General features: G+C 36.3%; 1 protein-coding gene across 2 annotated transcripts in view; it reads right to left on the reverse strand.

Moving 5' to 3' along the window:
- Window positions 1-19,023, reverse strand: part of WASHC3 (WASH complex subunit 3) — a 41,099-nt gene extending 22,076 nt beyond the window's left edge. Inside the window, exons 1-5 of one of the 2 annotated variants that reach the window (XM_037068076.1) lie at window positions 18,858-19,023; window positions 18,213-18,311; window positions 11,514-11,579; window positions 9,649-9,756; window positions 5,826-5,933 (exon numbers count right to left, since the gene is read on the reverse strand). In XM_037068076.1, the coding sequence (XP_036923971.1) occupies window positions 5,826-5,933; window positions 9,649-9,756; window positions 11,514-11,579; window positions 18,213-18,311; window positions 18,858-18,908 (432 nt within the window). In that variant the 5' untranslated portion in view covers window positions 18,909-19,023. Of the gene's footprint in view, window positions 1-5,825; window positions 5,937-9,648; window positions 9,757-11,513; window positions 11,580-18,212; window positions 18,312-18,857 lie in introns of both variants that reach the window. The other variant, XM_037068075.1, reaches the window with a different exon arrangement.
- Window positions 19,024-20,756: the final 1,733 nt, after the last annotated feature.

Raw genomic sequence — 20,756 nt, forward strand, 5'->3', positions numbered from 1 at the left:
TCAATGGCAGAAATCGAGGGATTCAATGATACAGACTGTAATGGGTCTCTAATGACTCTTCTGTGAGGCATTTTCTAAAACAGGGTGATACTCTTGTCAGTCCTTCCAGTTAGCGCTACCGTTCCCTGGATACAGGAGATAGGGATACAGGAAGAAGATGTGGATACAGGAAACGCTACCAGCTATGTAGATGCTGCCGAAGAACAGTACTTTTGGTGATGACTTACGATGCTAAAATGATTATACTCCTGGAAAAGTGCTAAATGGTTCAGAAGAACTGAGAGATTATGTTTAGCAGAACCCACAGGTATGATTGGGGGCTTTTAACTGAAATCAAAGGGTAGAAAAAGTCCTTGGGGCATAAAATCTGAATACATTTTTCCAAGGAAGATAGACATATGACCAATAGGCACATGAAAATATGTTCAATATCACTAATTATTAGGGAAATGCAAATAAAAAATATAAAGACAATGATGACCTCACAGCTGTTAAATGATTATTATCAAAAAGACAAGACTGAAATGTTGGAGAAGACGCTGAGAAAGGGACCCTCATACATTGTTGGTGAGACTGTAAACTGGTACATCCACTACAGAAAACAGTATGGAAGTTCTGCAAAAAATTAAGAATATGAACTAGAATTCCTTTTCTGGGTACTTATCCAGAAGAATATGAAAACACAAATTTGAAAACATATATGTTCTCCTATGTTTAATGCAGCATTACTTACAATAGCCAACACAGAAACAAACTAAGAGTCTATCAACGGATGACTAAATAAAGATGTGGTACATATACAATGAAATACTACTCAGCCATAAAAGAAAATACTGTCATTTGTGACAACATGGAAAGATCTTGAGGGTATTATGCCAAGTGACATAAATTAGATGGAAAAGAACAAAAACCGTATGATTTCTTTTACATGTGGAATACATAACAAAAAAGTGAGATGAACTAACATAACATAAACAAACCCATAGATACAGACAAAAGAAAGGTGATATCAGAGGCAAGGGCTGCGGGGGAAGGGAAAAGAACATATGGTAAAAGGATGGAGACTAGACTTTGGGGACAAGCACAAAATAGAGTATAGATACTGAATGATAATGTTGTATACTTGAAACATATAATGTTATTACCCAATGTTACCTCAAAAAAATTAATTTTAAAAGTCCTCAATGACAAGAGAAAAAACCATCAGTGAAAGAATTAGCAGGAAATTAAGAGAGATATAAAAAAAAAAGAGAGAGAACAAGTCCAGTGGCCTAAAATAAAAGTGTATGTGTGTGTATTTGTATGGAGCAAACATGAAATTTCAAAGTAAGTAAATCTCAGGAATCATTAACACTTGGAAGAAATCAATGAGTGGGAACTGGCATTTGAAAGGCATGTCTTACAATGTTTTACTATGGAAGGAGAAAGATACTTAACAAATCAGTACATATCCAGATATATGGAAATTCTTGAATGTGGAATAAAGGAACCCCTAAGGGAAGCTAAAAAAAAAAAGGCAATCGGGCCCTGGCTGGTGTAGCTCAGTGGATTGAGTGCGGGCCTGCGAACCAGAGTATCGAGGTTCAATTCCCAGTCAGGGCACATGCCTGGGTTGCAGGCCAGTTCCCAGCATGGGACGCATGAGAGGCAACCACACATCGATGTTTCTCTCCTCTCTCCTTCCCTTCCCCTCTAAAGATAAATTTAAAAAAAGGGCAATTGTTGTATCAGATGAAGCATTCTTTTTGGCGACCTGACCAGATGCAGGATCCAGATGAGTTTTCTGTAACATGTTGCAAACAAGTGCAAGGATTAAAATACAAACATGATGTAACGGCAGCTTAATTTTTCCCAAATCAGAGCATCAGATAAATTCCTGAAAATATGCTGAAAATTGTACCTTTCAACAGATAAAGGCAGCACTGAGGGGAACTGATTTAATATATTTAATTTGATTATATTTATTTATAATCAAATTAAATATATTTATTAATATATTTTTTAATATATTTATTTGATTATATTTAATTTTAACTGATTTATATTTATTTCATACTTATATTTGAACAGAGAACTGCATGATGACTCAGAAGTGACAGGAACTATGGCAGTGACCATGCCCAGGAAAGACAAGGACACTGTCAAACATGTAGCCCACACCAGTGGTTGGACATTTTCAGTCACTCACAATATCCATAGGAAACAGGAGATATGTTGGATTTATAGAGGTCTCAATCACAGTAATGACTGGCTGACTCACGTCAATCATGAGAAAGTCCACTACTTGGTCTATTCTTGGTTTGGTTCTACAAAACATTTTACATCAGTAACTAGAAGAAACTGGAGCATTTCTATCTATTTTCAGGTGACACAAAGCTAGGAAGGAGAGTTAAATTCAGGCTAAAATAGTTTATTCAGTAAATACTGATTGAGTACCTTTATGGGCACGTATCAAAGTGAATACAAAGATGAATCAAGATATAGTTTTTCCCCTCATGACTTCCTTTGGGGAAATCGAATAGAGGAGACAAAATATGTGTAAACAATCATTGAATAGGGTATGAAGCTATATGTTTCATAAAAAATATAGATAACATGGTTAGAAAGGTCAATGATAGGAGATATTACCTTAGTTTTATGTCATGGTGGGTTCAGAATTCGTGATGATTTGGAGGAAGTGTTCACAGGAACACGTTAGAGGAGTAGAATCTGGGCACACAGTAATAAGAGAAAGGGAATTCAGATTCAGAGGTGGACAAGCATGGAGCTTGTATCGGGAAGAACTTGTGGTTTGGTATGAAGAACGGAATTCAGGGCAGGGAGCAGTAGGAAACAAACGTTGGGTAATAAGATTCTGGGATCCAGGCTGGCACAATAAACTAAAAACAGTAAAGTTAAATTTAACTTGGATGAACTTGCAGTTTTAAGATGGCAGTGTCAAGTGCTCCCCTTCAAACTACCTCCAAACAGTGAGGCCCAAACTCCAATTTTAATGACTAAGAGGCATATACGAACCACAATAACATGGAAATTAAAAGCAGATAAAAGAATGACTGATGACTTAGCACAGACAATCCAAGTCTCTGTGCCTAAAGAGGGACACACCACAAGTGGCGGCACCTCCAGAACCCTGGAGACACTGAGGAATTAGAAGTACCCGTAACGAAGGCAGAGGGGAGGTAAAGGACTGAAAACAGGAAAATTGGGCTAAAAACAAGAAAAGCCTGAGGCAGAAGAAACTAAGTCCCTACTCATACTCAGTGATACCAAGCAAAAAGAATGGGCTGAAGCTGAAGTACTTCTATAGGATTTCTTTAAAAATTAATAATTATTTCTTTCTTAAATGTTTCTAAATAAAACTTTTTAATGATGTTTAACATAGGTTGAAATATTTTAAGCACTTCCTAATCAGAAGGACTTTAAAAAAAAATATGTGTGCTCTTGCTTGAAGTCCCAACATCAGAGATTTTAATTTAGTAGAGTAGGGACTAGGAACTTGTATTTGACAAAAAAACCACTGGGTTAGTGTAAAAAACAGAAATTTGTCACCCAAACCCAGCAAAAGGTGTAGAGAAAAATGGTGTAGTGAAAAACAGGCATGTTCATTCACTGGTAAACACTTACGTGTCAGGTATTGTTCCAGGAACTGGGAATGGTGCAGCCCCTGAATAACCCTCCACCATCACAGAGTTTATATTCCAGTTGAGGGAGACATGCAAACACAGTGTGTAAGACTAGTAGCATTTCACATATTATTGGGAGGTTATATGAAGAAAAATGAAGCAGGTGAGGGGTAAAAGGAATGAGGCCAGAGAAAAGGTGATACACGAGTAAAGATTCGAAGGAAGTGAAGGAGTGCACCATGCAGATCCCTGGGAAGTGTTTGAGGCAGAGAGAACAGCTCACACAAAGGCCTTGGGAGAGGACACTGTCCATTTATTTACTCCAGGGACACCAAGAAGGCTAGCAGGGCTGAGCTGAATAAGCAAAGATTAAAAGATCAAAAAGGTAGCAGGGGAGAGCTAAACTGTACGGGATTTCATGGGCCTGTGAAGGAATTTGGTTTTTACTCCTAGTGAGATAGAAGGCCATACGAACAGAAGAATGAATATTTAGGGAGTAGTTTAAATAAATAAATAAATAAATAAATAAACACACACACATACATATAATAAATGTAATTCTGAAATACAATGGAATCAGCCTAAATAATGAATAAAAATAATTTTAAGTGGTGTCTGGAAACCTTAGTTGTCTAAATAGATATAGATGATACCTACTATAGCACCTCAAAGTAAGTGTTTAATAAATATTTGTGGAATAAATGAACAGTGGATTTATACAGAAAAAAATAAGAGTTTTAAAAATTCTTGTAAAATCAGAAGTAATAAATGCATTAAGAATCTAACAGTTACCCTAAGATATAGTCTTTTATCAAAGATGTCTGGGCATTTGTATAGAAGTTGATGTTCCTATTTCATATTTTACATATATTATACAAGAAGAGACTAAATAAAAAGGCTCCCAGAGTCACTCTGAAACCTTTCCTCTTTTGTTTGAAAGAGTCAAACACAGTTTTTAACAGCCTATATTTTAAGCTCAGCTCAAGCTTTCCTGGGTTCTAGCTTTAAAAACTTATTTATCATGATTCATACCAAACTAGCTCTGCTTTATTATTACAATAAAAGAACTTTGTACATTCTTGTCCCAAAGTCTGGTTCAGTTTTTTCTACAGACTAGACAGAGTTCTGGGTTTTGACTGATAATGAAGAATTCTGGAAGCAGAATTCTGGAAGCAACGCGCCCACTGCTTTGACACTCTCCTCCCACTGTCAACACTGCAGCTTCTAAAGGAGCCAAGCTACTCTTTCTGGTTGCCATATACTATTTGTTTAAATTATTTTGCTGGTAAAGAATGCATCGATGGAAAAAGAGAACTTGTTTAGTATCAGCACTTCCTTTGCCTGATAGTGGAATGGTACAAAAACATCACTTTTTTAATGAACAGAAAAACAATGGGCTGCTAGCTCCTTCACCCACTGCAATAGGACCTTTACAGGAATAGAAAGAAACTAGCTTCTGCTGTTATATACAGCTGCAGATCATACCATGGCATCATACCATGTGATAATTTCCTACAAAAAATGTAAATTCTAAAATCACATAATAAACTAAAATCATTATGTTATATGGCTAAAAGCATGTTTATGCTTTTAGACATGCTTATTGATTTTGGAGAGAGGAGAAGGAAGGAAGAGATGGAGGGAGAGAAATAATGACACAAGAGAAACATCAATCAGGCATCAATCAGTTGCCTCTTGTATATGTCTTGACCAGGGATCGAACCTATGACTTTTCAGTTTATGGGACCATGCTCCAACCAACTGAGCCACACCAGACATAAAGGATGATTTATGCTGTTTTCAAAGAACCGAACCTTTGATAGATAAAACTCAGAATAAAAATATACAAAAAATTTTTTGTGCTAGCATATGGGAATTAAGCTAAAGCCATATGAAGAATCCACTTTCATTCCTCCATTGCTACATCCTAGATTTGTAATGATAACTGTATAAAGCAAGAAACTTTATGTAAATCTCTATTAAACTTCTAGTTTGAAGTGTGAGAACAACTTTAATTAGAAAGGTCTGACTTTTGGTTACTTTTTTCCAGGGCATGAATTGAACATAGGAAAGAAGTAAGAGAGTACAAAATTGGTCGCTCAGTTTAGCAGTTCTTCAGGTTGAAAAATAACAACGAAACCTCCAGGGTTCAGAATTTCAAACAAGGCTGCTTGACAGAGAAGACAGACCAAATCCGCTTACCACTTGAACCATTTTGAGATATCTGGCATATCTTGGATCCTTGGCTACAGTTAAGATATTTTCTGCTGTTACTTCACTTTCCTGTGGTCCAGAGTCTTGTAAACTGTTCTGCTGTAGAGAGTATTTTGTGTAAATCTTTAGACAATTCACAAAAGGGGTCCATCATGTTACTTTAAAGGGATTTTTAAAATAATTCTAAAGCAATCAGTATCAGAAAAAAATCATATTTCTCAATTTAAATACCAACAGTTTAATTATAAGATGTATGATTCAAAATATTTATAAATATTTAAATATAATTAGAGGAAGCTACACTTAATAACACTATTATGTTCCTTAAAAATGCAAATATATTTATGGAATTAAAAAATATAAGAATTCTGCTTTACTTTCCCAAGGGAGCTTATAAAAAAAGATGAATTATCAGTGGACATATTATTTTAATAAAACTTCTAATAAAGCTAATAAAACTATTCAATTTGTCTACTATTTGACTCTAATGCACAATGAATCGATTTTCTAAGTGTCTATCATCTACACCATTGAAGTCCTCATTTACAAAATAATCTTTTTCTAAATTGATATGGCCACTCTAACATCTTAGAAAACAATGCTTAGAAAAATGAGGAAGAAAAACCTCATTTTTCAAACAAAATGATCTGGTTTTGTGTATTTCAGCCACTGATGGAATTATCAACGGTAACGTTCTCCACAGAGTGGTTAAGAGGAAATACTGACTACTACTACAGTGAAGGATACTGGGGAACGGTCTCTCGGAGAGAAATGCCTTCCTCGTGCAGACGGCTCTCAGGGAGCTGTGCTAACCGGAACCTGTCCACACCGCAGCCCTGCCCGAAGTGCAAAGCTAGGACTGTCTACCCAGCTCTTGACTTTGCTATCACACTAAACATTTAGAATATGTTTACTTCTGTGAGTCCTCACTCATTATTTGTATATTAATATTAATTTCAACAGGATGAAATCAATTCATGTCCACATATCTATGCTGAAATGTAGACAAATCAAGAATTATCTTTAAATATTCAGTTTTAAAAATGTAAATGTGAATTATATATTACAGTTTTCCCTCAGATAATTCAAATATAAATTAAATCTGTCAAACACTCTGAAGCAAATGAAACATCCACAAATTCTTCAGGATCCTACTGTCACATTAAGCGCACAAAAAGGAGTATGTGCGTGTATGTGTGTATGTATTCACCTGTAAAATAAATACAAAAAGCCCCAAACATTTAATTAAATAAAAAATGCACTAAAAAAAATGCAGACAAGACCCAAATATGTTTTTCAAAAAAAGTTATGAATAATAAGCTCATACAAAAGTACACCGGACTAATGATAATTACATGCAGGCTCTCTGGATCTCAAAATGTAGCCATTCACTTTTGCCTGATAATCAAGACCTCAACAAGGTTTAATTATGTCAGGTCTTACACCTTTGCTATTTGAATGACCCAATAAATCCTCTATCGTATCTCTCAACTGTCCTTCCTTTTATTTGCATCTGCACAACTGGATGTTCTATTGTAAGTAATGATGAAATGTAAACCATGAAATTAAAGTTGCAGAAAAACCAGTATGCAAAGCTTGGATCTTTGACTCATATATAGAAATCACAATGAATGGATGATTAAGAAAAAGTGCATTATTATCCTTTATCTGATAAGTTGACTGTAATGCCAATGGAAATGCTGTATTAAGCAATACTTAAGTCCATTTCAAAGTATTTTACAAAAATATACCAATTAGTAACGATGGAGAAGAAATAGGTTGATTTGATATTAAGAACATGATAAACAGTTATTTTATTAAACTAATCAATATACAACTTTACCACATTTTAAAACTCAGGAAGCCAAGAGAACTTCATAAATCCTCCAAATGAATTAATGTACAATTTTAAAATAAAATTGCCAGAGATATATCGGGTTATTCTGAATTTTAGAAAATTTAGCTGTGATCACTCATAATAATTTTTTTGAGACCTTACATAGGCAGGACAAATACAACTGCATTAGTTTTAAAAGGCATATTATAGATGGCATTCATAATAACACTACCTGGAAAAATTAATATTCCAAGTTACACAAATACACTTAAAACTTTATAGAAACATGTCAGCTAGTATCCACTCTTCTAGGTAGAGTGCAGACACTTCTTAAATTTATATATATCTTGTTTTAGAAAAAGGGTAGTCCATATTTAATGGAAAGGGCCTATAAAGCCAACAACATCTGGATTTCCTCTTGCACATTATACATATTCCAATGGCCCTCACAATAGAATGTCCTATATTAATGAAATGGATGTTATATTTTCTAGTATCTCATTGTTAAGTAAATGGTCATCTAATTCATTACAAAAATCTCTGATCTACCCAAATATATGGCTCGTCCTACAGTGCCTCATACCACATGGGTGCGACACACGTAACGAATTCAGGAGAGGTGACAGAGGTGGTGATAGTGCCGCAGGTAAGAGCTACGACGTTTGGCACCAGATTGCCCGAGGTAAAATTCTAGCTCTCACACTCACTGTTTGACCCATAGCAAACATCCTCTGTGTACCTTATCCTCTGTGTACCTTAACTGACACATCTGTAAAGCAGAAACGATGACAGAATTTACTTTGTAGGGCTGTTGTGAGGATTAAATGAGTCAATTTATGGAAAGCATTTAGAAGTATGCCTGGTTCACATAAGCACCCTTTATATGTTAGTTGTTATCACCATGGTCAATGCAACAATGACCTAAAAAATATCATGTGAAAAGTACCTCCAGGTGCAAATGCAGAATTCCATACAGACAGGAAGTCTACTTGTTCAGTACTGGTAGAACACCAAGTTTGGGATGATTTTATTTTGAATTTTAATACCTCTAAATAATGAAACACCAAGTTTAATAGTCTCTAGTAAAATGCACTAGAAATTATTCTCAATTTTAATTTCTTGAAATAAAAATACATAATTTAAACTTATAGAGAGAACAAATGGACATTAAGGCTTGAGACCCAAATGTATAATCCAAAACACAGATAGCTGGTATTTCTTTGATCAGTATCTCTCCAATTTCAAGAGCCTACTAATCACCTAGGGAACTTGTTAAAATGTAGATTCTGGTCCAGCAAGTCTGGGGTGGAGCCTGATATTTCTAATCAGCCCCCAGGTGATGATTGTGCTGCTGGTCCTTGGAGCAAAGGTTGAGTAACAAGAAGTTACATGATGCCATGGAATTACTTGTCAATTATATTGTGTATGACAAAGGCATTGAGCTTATGCAAGAAAATGTCAGAACATTTCAGATGCGCCATCAATTACACAGGGATGAAATGACATGATGCCTGGGGTTCACTATAGCAGGTGATAAAATAGAGATGAAGGCAATGGCCACAGGATCTTAACTGGGGACTCTGGGTAATGGGTACCTGGACATTCCTTGTACTATTTTATTATTGTTTATGTTTGAAAGTTTTTAAACATTTAAAAAGAACATTTCTTATAAGAACTTAGAAAAAATTTCCATAGTGGACTTGAAGGAAATAATTATATTCAAGATTTTTTCTAGTCCTGTATAAATCAAGTTGCTTTGTCACAGGCAAAGAAAATATTAACTTTGGGAACCCCTTCAAAATACTAAAAAAACCCAGGTAATTTCTTTCAAACTTCATTTCCTACCTTAAGGTTTTAAAACGTTACTATGCAAAGTTGTATACTTTATTTAACTTCTTCCACCCAACAGGCTGCACAGGCCTGTCCGCTGCAACCAGAAGATCTGCTCCTGGTTCTTGGAACTCAAACACTTACCTGCGACTGCTCTGAAGTGGCTTCAGCACGCGATTCATTTGTGATACTGGTGACACTTATGGGGCATACTTCACATGTGACATCATCTAGGCCTGGGATAGATGATAACTGAGAAAAGAAAATTCACTTCGGTATATGAGGATAATATTAGGTACTTCAACACTCTAAGTTTCCAGGTGTGTGTTTTAAATAGTTCTCTTATGTTTTTAAGCCTGTAGAAACAAGTTTATAAAATCTCATTTTGGGTGCGTGAAATTCTCCATGCCACCAACCACTTAAAAAGGGAAAGTCATTAATAAATAAAGTATTCTTGAACAATTTTCACAAGTCTAATTTAGCTTATAACTTTTTTTTAAACCAGGAATTACTTTGAAAATATAAGAAATCCTAGTGTAAGGAATGAGAGCGTAGGCTTTGGAGTCAGTGCCTGGGTTAGGTCATAAGCCACGTGACCTTGTATAAATCTCCGTTATGCCTGGATGTTCTCACTTGTAGAGTGGGGATAAAAAATCCTTACCTCACAAAGAAGCTGTACAAAGATCATTACTAAACATTGTTTAAAAAGTACTCGGTAGCACATTTCAATTTTCAATTATTTGAGAAATGACAAAACTTTCGTCTTCACCTTTTAATGTCTGACACAGCTGACTCTTTTCTTTCTTTAAACATTTATCTTTCAATGTTACGATAAGGTGTTATTTTTCATGCACAAAAAAACAGGCATGCTGTCAGCTGTCAAGCATTTCATGCCGGAGGCATGAGATCCATGCAAACCCTCTTTTCTGATTTCCTCTTGGTATCAATGATAAACATTTGTCAAATGTTTGGTTAATTTTGGAGATTAACTCTGACCATGGAAATAATTAAGGTTAACTTGTCCATATAGGAACTTTACTTGTGACCTTGGGCTCTGACTCAAGAATTCCCCAAACATGAAAAAAAGACACATAATCATAATAAAGAATAATGAAAAGACCACTGGTAATGAGAGCTGAAGCAGTGATTTTCATTGGGAACTGTTGACTGAGGACAGTACTCAGCACAGTGGCGAGGGCCCAAGCAGTTTTGAGTGGGTATGGCAGCTAGAGTTTCTTGAACATGTTCAAGGCCAGGTATCCTAAATTTTCTAAGTCATAGAACTGTTCTGAGAGAAATATAGTGACTGAAGTCTACAAGAAGACAAAAAAGTACAAACTAGACATCCTGATCCTTACACTAAAGATATCAGTCATTTTACTTCCTCATAAATACTTAGTATTTTTTCAGGTTAATTTTTTTGATAAAAGGACAAAGTCACAAAAATACACTAGTGTCTTTATTACTCTACAGACAGAAGAAAAAACCCCAAATCTGCAAGCTTTCAAATCAAAACATTGAATTTTTACTAGTTATCTTTTGTAATTTCTGACATCAAAATGCATATATTTTATTAGTATTTAATATATTTGCAAATACAAAATGGCTGGTATTAACTCCAAATTCTGCTCTGGGGACATCTCAAGTTATATAATTTTTACTGTGTTATCAAATAATTATTATTAACATAACTGATAATTTTCCATCAAATGAAGTAAACCATGTAACAGCTCGATTTGTTAACATGTTACTCATATTATGCTTCTGACTAGGCTAATGAAAGAAATCTCATCCCATGAGTATTTTTAAACAGACTCAAGTTCATGAGTGTCTTTCCTTTTTTAAATTATAATGAATTTAAAAAAACAAGTAAAAAACACTTTATTACCTCAGGATACAGGAGCCGAGTTTATTCCATTCCCAAATGCAATGAAAGTTAAGTGTAACTGAGACAGTTGATTGATAAGTATACAGCAAAGTTGATATTCTAAATTACTTAAGATACAAACCTTTGCATCTAAAATATTGAGTGTTGTTTCAATTTGTTGGATACGAAGGGAAAGGTCTGCCAGTTTCTGGAAAACATTGGAAACAAAAGAATAAATTCTGATTAAAATAGACTATTAGAATAAATAGGGTAGAATTGAAAATAATAAAAACTATGGTTTAAGTATTTCTCATTTTCTACTATACTACTTTCTTATTTACATGAATGGGAATAGGAACTCAAGCATTCTATTATTTTCATCAGCATGCTTCACATTTTTTATAAAACTGTACTCACAGATAAGAAGTACATTTCTAGCCTTATCAAACTCATTATCAGAGCCATAATCAATACTGGGGATCAGAATGAAAACTTATCCTAGGACAGAGTTTCTGTTCACTGCCGCAACCCCAGTGCCCAGAACAGTACTTGATACTTAATAGGAGCCTAATAATTATTTGTTGATGAATGAAGAAATTCCTCACAGAAAACAAGAATAAAAATTAACACAAGGTAGCCTGGAACAGTATCTGCCTTTATAAGTTACTTAAACAGGTAAATATATACCATTAGTCCTAAATTTAAACTTTTCAAGTTTGAAAAGTAAAAGGAGATGAAGTTGAAAAGTGAGCAGTTCATGTTGGTGAGAATTAAAACAAACAAAAAAAATCAGAGTTCTAAAAAAGCAAAAGGATGCAATCTACCATCAAAATCTCAGATAAACTAGACCAAAGGCTTACTACGCTCCAGTTACTTTGTACAATTATCTATCTATCTATCTATCTACCTATCTATCATCTATCATTGCCACAGTAAAGTAACATCACAAAACACAATCCATGAGAACATTCATTTAAAGCTCCCTAATTCTAAACACTATTATAGTTAGTGACACAGTGTCTACTGTGTCAGTTGGCCAATTCACAACTAGCAGATATGCTGCATTTTGACTGCTTTCTGGGATATTATCAAGATCCCAAATCATAAGCAGATTTTAACATGCCAAGAAATGGTCATTTTGCCCACATTTAGAAAGAGAAAAAAAACCCAGAAAGCCAGCACAAAGTAGTTAGTGCTTCTTCACAAAACACTATTTTTAAGATGAGCGTCTTGGTATCTACAAAGTTGTAATTTGGAAATAAATTATCATAGCACTCAAAGCTAAGTCTAGGATTTGATTTCTAGGATTTGTTCATAGAAGGCTTTTATGTAAGTGTAATACAGGTTTATAAAACATCATACAGATAGGTTCCTCTCCAAATTATAGGTGTTTTCCTGAAAATCATGAAAATTAAAGTTTGGCCAGCTGAGTCAATCTTTCATTTCACTAGAGAAGCTTATTAATTGCAGAAATCCTACACTGAATTAATTTGTAAACTGAATGTAATTTCTAAGTTATTTTAAAATTCATACATTGGTTTTATGACAGTAAATGAACACAACAAAGAAACAAAAAGATGAATTAAAAATTAATCTTTATGTTTTAACATATTTTATATAAGTATGTATTCTAAGCCATTATCACCATTGTAAACATTTGAGCACTTACTTATATACCATTTGAAATCTCACACCAAATGTATAAAGTAGGAACTATTATTATGACAACTTTCAAGCTGAGAAAACTAAGTCTTCAAACCAGTAGAATATTCTGAACTCAAATACTGCAACTCCAGATACTATTTTTGAAAGAACTTTGCACTGTTAAAATGTGATGCCATAGTTGATGATGTGTTCACGTGGACTGGCAAAAATGAACGTTAACAACCGTACCCACTGACGGGGGCACCGACAGTAGGAAGGTTTGTGCACGGGGAGGCCAGGGGTCAGGGAACGTATGGCAACTCAGTACTTTCTGCTCAGTGTTGCTACCTAAGACTGCTCTAAAAAACAAAGCTTACTAATGAAAAAAGATGGAAATTCCCAAGTATTTCATAGACAAAATTTTTGGTATTCAAAGCTAATCAATGACCACAGTAATCATTTCTTACTATGATGAAGATGATTCTGCGCTAAACACGGGGAATTAAATTTTTCTGATCAAATGTTTTCCTAAAACATCTTCTGTTTAGCTGGAATTATTTAAAAATTGGCATTCAATTCTTTTCAGGGTTAGATCATAAAACTATACTGTTCTTCAATGAGTTGTCAATGATTCATATTTAAAAATTGGTATTACATTTTTTTAGGCTTAGATCATAAAACTAAATAGCCCTTCCTTCAATGAGTACTCAGTGAATCATACAGGGTAGGCTAAGGATTGAAATACAAATCTTAGTAAGTAGGAAATAAGAATGAAAATGTTCATTTGGAAAATTATTTGTTGATAAGGAAGATCAAAGAGGCTTGGGCAGAACGGTTACAGAGTTAGCCCTCCATGTCTGCAGCTTCTGCATCCTCAGACTCAAACAACCAACAACCAGAATTATTAAGGAAGAAAAAAGTCCTGCCGTTGCTGACATTCACTAAGTATTAGTTAGGACTACAATGCTTGTGTCTGTACTAAATATGCACCAACTTTTGTTCTTGTCATTATTGCCTAAACAATACAGTATAACCACTATTTACAGAGCATTTACCTTGCATTAGGTAGTTTAAGTAATCTAGAGATAATTTAAAGTATAAAGGAGGATGTGTGTAGGTTATTTGCAAATACAACACCATTTTACATAAGGGACTCAAGGCTCCCCAGATACTGGTGTCTGTGCAGGTCCTAAACAGATCCTCTGTGGATACTGAGGGATGACTATATTTTCTGAAGCAATAACTCTCATTGTTTTTTTGGATGCAGATTCGTGTAGTATGTCAATCTTTGGCTTTGGCAGTCATTTTACCTACTTCCATCTACTTTATTAAAAAGTCACCAAAATGATATGACCTTTTTTAAAAAAATAAAACAAGATTATATAATTTATTCATCAAGACATGGAAGACACTGATAAACATCAATATATTTTAATTTATAGTAACGTATCTGAGCATCCTTGATACCTAATCTAATAACCATAATTGTGAAGTACAGTTGTCCCCCTTATCTGTAGTTTTAGTCACCCATGGTGAACCATGGTCTGAAACATTAAAGGGAAAATTCCAGAAACAAACAATTCCCAAGTTTTCAATTGCACACCATGCTAAGCAGCGTGAGGAAACCTTGTGCTGTCCTTCCCAGGATGCGAATCATCCCTCTGCCTGGCGTGTCCACGCTGGCTATGCGACCTGACGGCTCGCCAGTTAGTGGCTGTCTCGCTTATCATACTGACTGTCATGGTATCTCAGTGCTTGTGCCCAAGTCATCCTTATTCTAGTTAAAATGGCTCCGAAGGACAAGAGTAGTGATGTTGGCAATTTGCACGCCAAGAAGCCATGAATGGCCTCCTGTAAGTGCAAAACTATGTATGTGCAGGGAAAACACAGTAGGGTTCAGTATTATCCACAGTTTCAGGTACCCACTGGGGTCTTAGAAGGTATCCCCTATAGATAAGGGGGGAACAAATCTGAAAAAACAAATCTGCAAACATGTAATTTAGTAAAAAATCTATAATTTCTCATAAAAATGTTCAACATCACTCATTAGGGAAATTAAAATCAAAACCACAATAAGATATCACTTCATACCTGTGAGAATGGCCATCATCCAAAAGACAAATAGCAAGTGTTGGGGGGAAGGGGGAGAAAAGGGATCCCTCATCCACTGATGGTGAGAATGTAAACTGGTGCAACTACGAAAAACAATAGGGAGGTTCCCTAAAAAATTAAGACTAGAACTACCCATATGGTCCAGCAACTCCACTTCTGGGTACTTATCCAAAGAATATAAAAGCATTAATTCGAAAAGATATATGCATCCCTATGTTAACTGCAGTATTATTTACAACATTCAAGACATGGAAACAACCTAAGAGTCCATCAGTGGATGAGTGGATAAAGAAGATACGGTGTGCGCGCGCACACACACACACACACACACACACACACACACACAGTGGAATACTACTCAGCCATAAAAACAGAAGAAATATTGTCATGTGTGACAATAGGGATGGACCTAGAATCCAGAAGGGAAGGTACTGCTTGTTTCATTAAGCTTCATCTGACATGTAAGCCCAGCCACTGTAAACGCAGCTGTAAACATATGGTAGTAAAAAGGATTTGAAGCACAACATTATTTGAAGATTAAACCCAATGACAGGCTTAAAAATTGAATGCAGAAGATAAGCACTGTAAAGTTTTTTAGATTATGTGCAAATTCTAAGCACTTTTGCCTGTACTTAAGATTTTAAAGTATTTTTTAAATGATTAAAAACCCAGTATTCTAGGTGTAAGAATAACACACCTGACTGCCCTGTTAATAGTGTACCTCTGACTTTACAATTCACTATAAGGCTCAATTTCTGCTGAGTTTTTTCTGCAATATGCATAGAACTGCACTGTGCCCCCCTCTCCCATTTAAATTTGCAGTCTCTGTAACATTTTGCTGATTAGGGCCAGAATAGAAATGCTTACTGGGGATTTATGAAGGAAGAAGAGATGACCCTAAGGAACTCTGTAAGTTGGGTCTGATTCAACTACTTTCCTTTCTGTGTTCTAACTTCTCTCCTCTTCTGGTTCCAGTCATTAAAGTTAAAAAGCAGCCTGGTACCCAGAAAGCTTTTAAAAAGTCAAGTTAATCTTTACTTTTCTCTTTGTTATTTAGAGTACTCTTGAGAGAAGTCTAAAAACCAGTTTAGTGATGATGAGTGCCCCGAACAATTTATTTGAAATTTAATGTTAGGTTTGGTTTAGCAGTCACTGAAGTTGCTACAGTTTCAGTTTAGTTCAAACCAGGTTATGTGATAAACAAAAACAACAACAATAAAAAAAAAAAAGAACCAGTCCTTCCCCTACCCCAGTTCACTTCCAGTTAAATATAACAGAATAGTGAGACATATTTGCTTTTTCCAGTTAATAGATCAGAGTTGGAATCCCAGCGCTGCTACTTCTGGCTGTGTATGGGAAAATGAGAGCAGCTACTACAGCTATAAATACTATGCACTCAGATACATGTTGAATGAGTGAATGGATGACTAAGCAAACGATTTAAAGCTCTCTACATCTTGGTTGGTATATTTCTAAAAAAGAGGAATCTGAACCTCTACCAAAATGCTGGGCCGTGATGATTAAATACATATAAAGCATTTACAACAATGCCTAGCACAGAATAAGCACAAAATAAATATTAGTTTTTGTCATTACACCAAATATCCCACAACTACATCCAAACTGCTGAAATATGGATTGTAAAAAATGAGTTACAGTCAAACTAGATTATCATTAGGAAGAAAAAGGCAATAAGCATTTAAAGTTCATGACTTTTTGTTCCAGTTTTGTGTCTAGAGTTCAAGGAAGAACTAGGGAATAGTGAAATAGTCAAAACAGTTGAGGGGAAGTTGAAGAGGAACAGAAAGGGAGAAAAGAATGAATCATGAGGCTCTGATAATTCATAACCAGTCATTAGATAAGAGATGATTATTGTAAATAGCACTCACTCCTCAAGAAGTGAAAATTGTCAGGCACCACTAGAGGTGAGGGACTATCACTGGCCCAGAGCAGCTCAATCAGGTTGCTTTCTTAGGTGTGTTTGCTGGTTGTTTTTGGTTTTATTTTTTAACTGGTGATGAGAAGTACATGGATGGAGTATTTGCTCCTCTATGTTGACAATCCTGGAATAGCCTCTCTCCAGATACTTCTCCACCTTACCCTGACATAAAAAATGAAGGAGTAAATCCTTGGCTAACTGCTTTTTAGTCAGTCAATGCCGTATCCCACTCAGAGAGGCAGCATAGCAAGACAAAACCCAGGGAAGCAAGCTCCTAGTCTCCGGGCCTGTTAGATAAAATATGCTGACTTGAGTATCTTACTCCATCATTTCACTTCCTTTATGCTTGGAAGACAGAAGAGATTTCATAACTAGTCAAAAACAGCAGCGGGAATCTACAAGTAAAAACAGTTTTCTTGTCTCCACACAATAATGGTAACACATCTAACAAAAAATCTACTTGCTAAGGCTATAGTTATACTAAACATGATGCAGAACAAACAGGATAGTGTTTATTTAATTTGCTCACCTGTGAATTATCTAATCTTACCTCTTTCTCCTTTCTTAAGCCCAATTTCAACCCATTTTTCTCCCCACTTTCTCTTTGCCTTTATTTTTTTAAAGACGGAGATCCCTGGATCTGGCACTTAATCTTTAATTGGCTACTTAATCCTCCCTTCACAAGTCATTTTTTGCAGACAGTATTTTTATTTTCATAATGATATTTGATGCCAATGTTGTTTCTAGGCTACCTTCTTTAACATTTTTCTGATCAAGGAATGCATAATTTTAATATAAACTAAAACAGTGTGTACCTAAAAATGTAAATCTTTGGGGTAAGAGAAACAGCCGATTTGAAAATAAAAAATGCTTTCAACTGTGATATTTTGGAATTCCTTCTTTTCTTTAATTTCAGTAAGACTTCCTGAAATATTTCACAAAGTCCTCTGGAAAATTCAGCAGAGGTAGGGTACAGGATTGATGGAACAGAATCAAGGAGGATTTAAAGTTTGTTAACATAATAACTGAGGGACAAGGTCATGGTTACGGGAATGGACTGTGTAATTCTTGTTTTACTCATTTGCTGCCTTCAAAAGTGCAAAGTGATTTCTAGGCTGCTCATTAAATCACTGTCACAGAACCTACCTCCTCACAAACTGTAGAAAAGCGGTTGAGGAACTGTATAGTGTGCACCACAAACTGGTTTAGAAATGCCACCGTTCTTTTCTGTTGAATAGCTGGCACCTGTTATGTAAAAGAAATACGTAATTCGTACAGGAGGAACTTACAGTGTACAATCCCTTTGATATTAGTAACAATGGGCGTTTTGCTGTGTGATGAGTCCCACTGATGTACTTTGAAGAGCACTTGTTTTCCTAAACGGTGGGGGTGGGGGGTCTAAAGATGATTCCAGAACGGGCTCTAGATTCACAAGTAAGAACTGCCGGGAAACACAACACACATAAACACACAAAAAAACTTCCGGGCCCAATAAAGGAGGTAGTGCTAGAGGGAGCTACCAGTCCCAGTCGCCAGTGAGTCACCCTTGAGCAGGCAGACTCGTGACACGGGAAGCGAAGGCTCAGAGAGGCACACTGAGCCTTTAAACAGCTCTGGAGAGTCCCCTTTTCACGGGGAACTATTGAGGCTCTCCCACCCGCGGCCGGCAGAAGAGAAGCCCCGGGTCAGAGATAGGGCAGGGGATGGGGAGACCGGGTCTCCCTGGAAACCTGCGTCCCTTCACCATCCTCCTCCCATTTCACCGGAAGTCCTAGTCCTTCGTTTACAAACCTTGGTCAGGTCTATGCCTGACCCCATGAGAGGAAGCCCGTCCTCATCCATCTCCTCAGCGGGCGGGGTACCCAAGGATCACCCACAAACCCCTTCCCAATGGGTCCCATCCAACTCCGTATTAACGTTTGATGTCTCCCCAAGTCCCCGCCTCTTGGGCCCTTCCCACCGGAAGGAAACGCCTCTGCTAACCAATCAGGCGGCGGTTATCGGAGAGCCCCTCCCATCGCACAGCATTCTGGGATTGGTAGTTCTAGGTTCAGATCGTAAGGTCCGACGAAGGGGCTCAAGGTGGAGTGATGCTGCAGTTCTAGCAGTAAAATCTTTCAAATGTAGCAAAAAGGAAAAGTAGCAAATTGTGGTCCGTTTGTGGTTATCCTTGGTTAGCTGTCTGTTGTATAAGTAATTCATGCGTTAATCAGATAGGTCATTTGTTAATGAAATATATATTTTCCTATTGCTAAATACCAGATACTCTGCTAGGCCCGTGGGGAACACAAAGATTGACTCTCATTAAAACTTCCGTGCTTTATGTCCTCAAGAAGCAAATAAGACTTGTTTCCAAAAGTCTTTAAAACATGAAATAAAATGTCAAATGCTACTTGGGAGGCAGAAAACTGATGGAAATGATATCCACTTAGATCATGAAAAAGGCGCAACGCACACCTGGAAAGAACTTTGCATCTGGAATTTGAACATCTTGGTAGATTTTGACTGTGCCATCTACCAGCTATTTGATGTAGGACAAGTCACCAAACCAAAAGCTGAACTTCTACCAGGTACCAAGGAAGATGCTTAGTCCTGAAAAGATGAAGAAAATAGTCTCTGTCTTCAGGAAGTTTATAGTCCAGGGCAGACGTACAGCCTGTAAGTGCCCCATCTAGGAAGATGTGCAAATAATACCGAGAAAGGTGTGCGCATGCGTACAAATGTGAGTGCACACCCACAGAGATGCAAGGTGCACTGGCAGTGTAGATAAAAGGTGCTCCTAAATCTGATGAGAGAACCGGAGAAGGTAGCTTTTCAGCAGGCCCTGGGATGCAATTAGCCAGGCAGGCAATTTCGGTGGAACTTGGTACAAAGGCATTGAGGTGTGGGGGAGTATGGCATGTAGAGGAGGGAATTGGTTAACTGTTAGGTTCTGTTGAAGAAAAAAAATCCCAGAAATGGAGAATGGTTTCAAAGGAGGCAGAAGTAGACAAAATAGCTCATTAAAGCCCTTTTGTGCCTGATTTGATACTGTAAGTCCATATTTCTTTAAAGTGTGAGAAATTATTTGGGAGTAGGTGGTACTTCTTACTATGCACATTCCAGGAATCACCCTTTAGATACACCATCAGGACCTATGGAATGAGTCTAGAAATCTGCATTTTAACCAATTTTCCTTCCCACCCCCAATTGTTCTGAACCAAAAGGTTAAAAAGTTACTTCAATAGATGATGGGAGCCATTTAAAAATTCTGAACAGGAGAGTGACATGATTCACATTTGTAGAAAGGCTACACAATGCCTAGCATGTAGATGTGTAATCAAGGTGGAAACAGAAAAGTTGAGAGTATTTGTACATGTAGAAATGGAAAGTAGAAGTGAGGAAGAATAGGAATCCATTTAAACACACATCTCTTCATGTCTATAATTATGTCTATATAATCCCCTCATATCTATAATTGAATATTTCACTTTTACTCTTCATTATGTATTGAGCACCTTCCATGTTTTAAATACTGTACTAGTGCCACAGCTATAAAAAGATAAACATTGTGACAATCCTAGACAACTTTTTTATGTTTCTTTTCACCTGGATAAAGTCCACATGAGGAAGAAATTTTCCAATAGGCTATAAATTACTTAGGGCAAGGGTTATCTTCTTATGATTCCTCAGTTAGTACCAGCCACTCTG

The sequence above is a fragment of the Sturnira hondurensis genome, unplaced genomic scaffold, assembly GCF_014824575.4.
Source record: "Sturnira hondurensis isolate 20B ecotype Veracruz unplaced genomic scaffold, ASM1482457v3 Scaffold0017436, whole genome shotgun sequence".
In the NCBI taxonomy this organism is placed as follows: Eukaryota; Metazoa; Chordata; class Mammalia; order Chiroptera; family Phyllostomidae; genus Sturnira; species Sturnira hondurensis.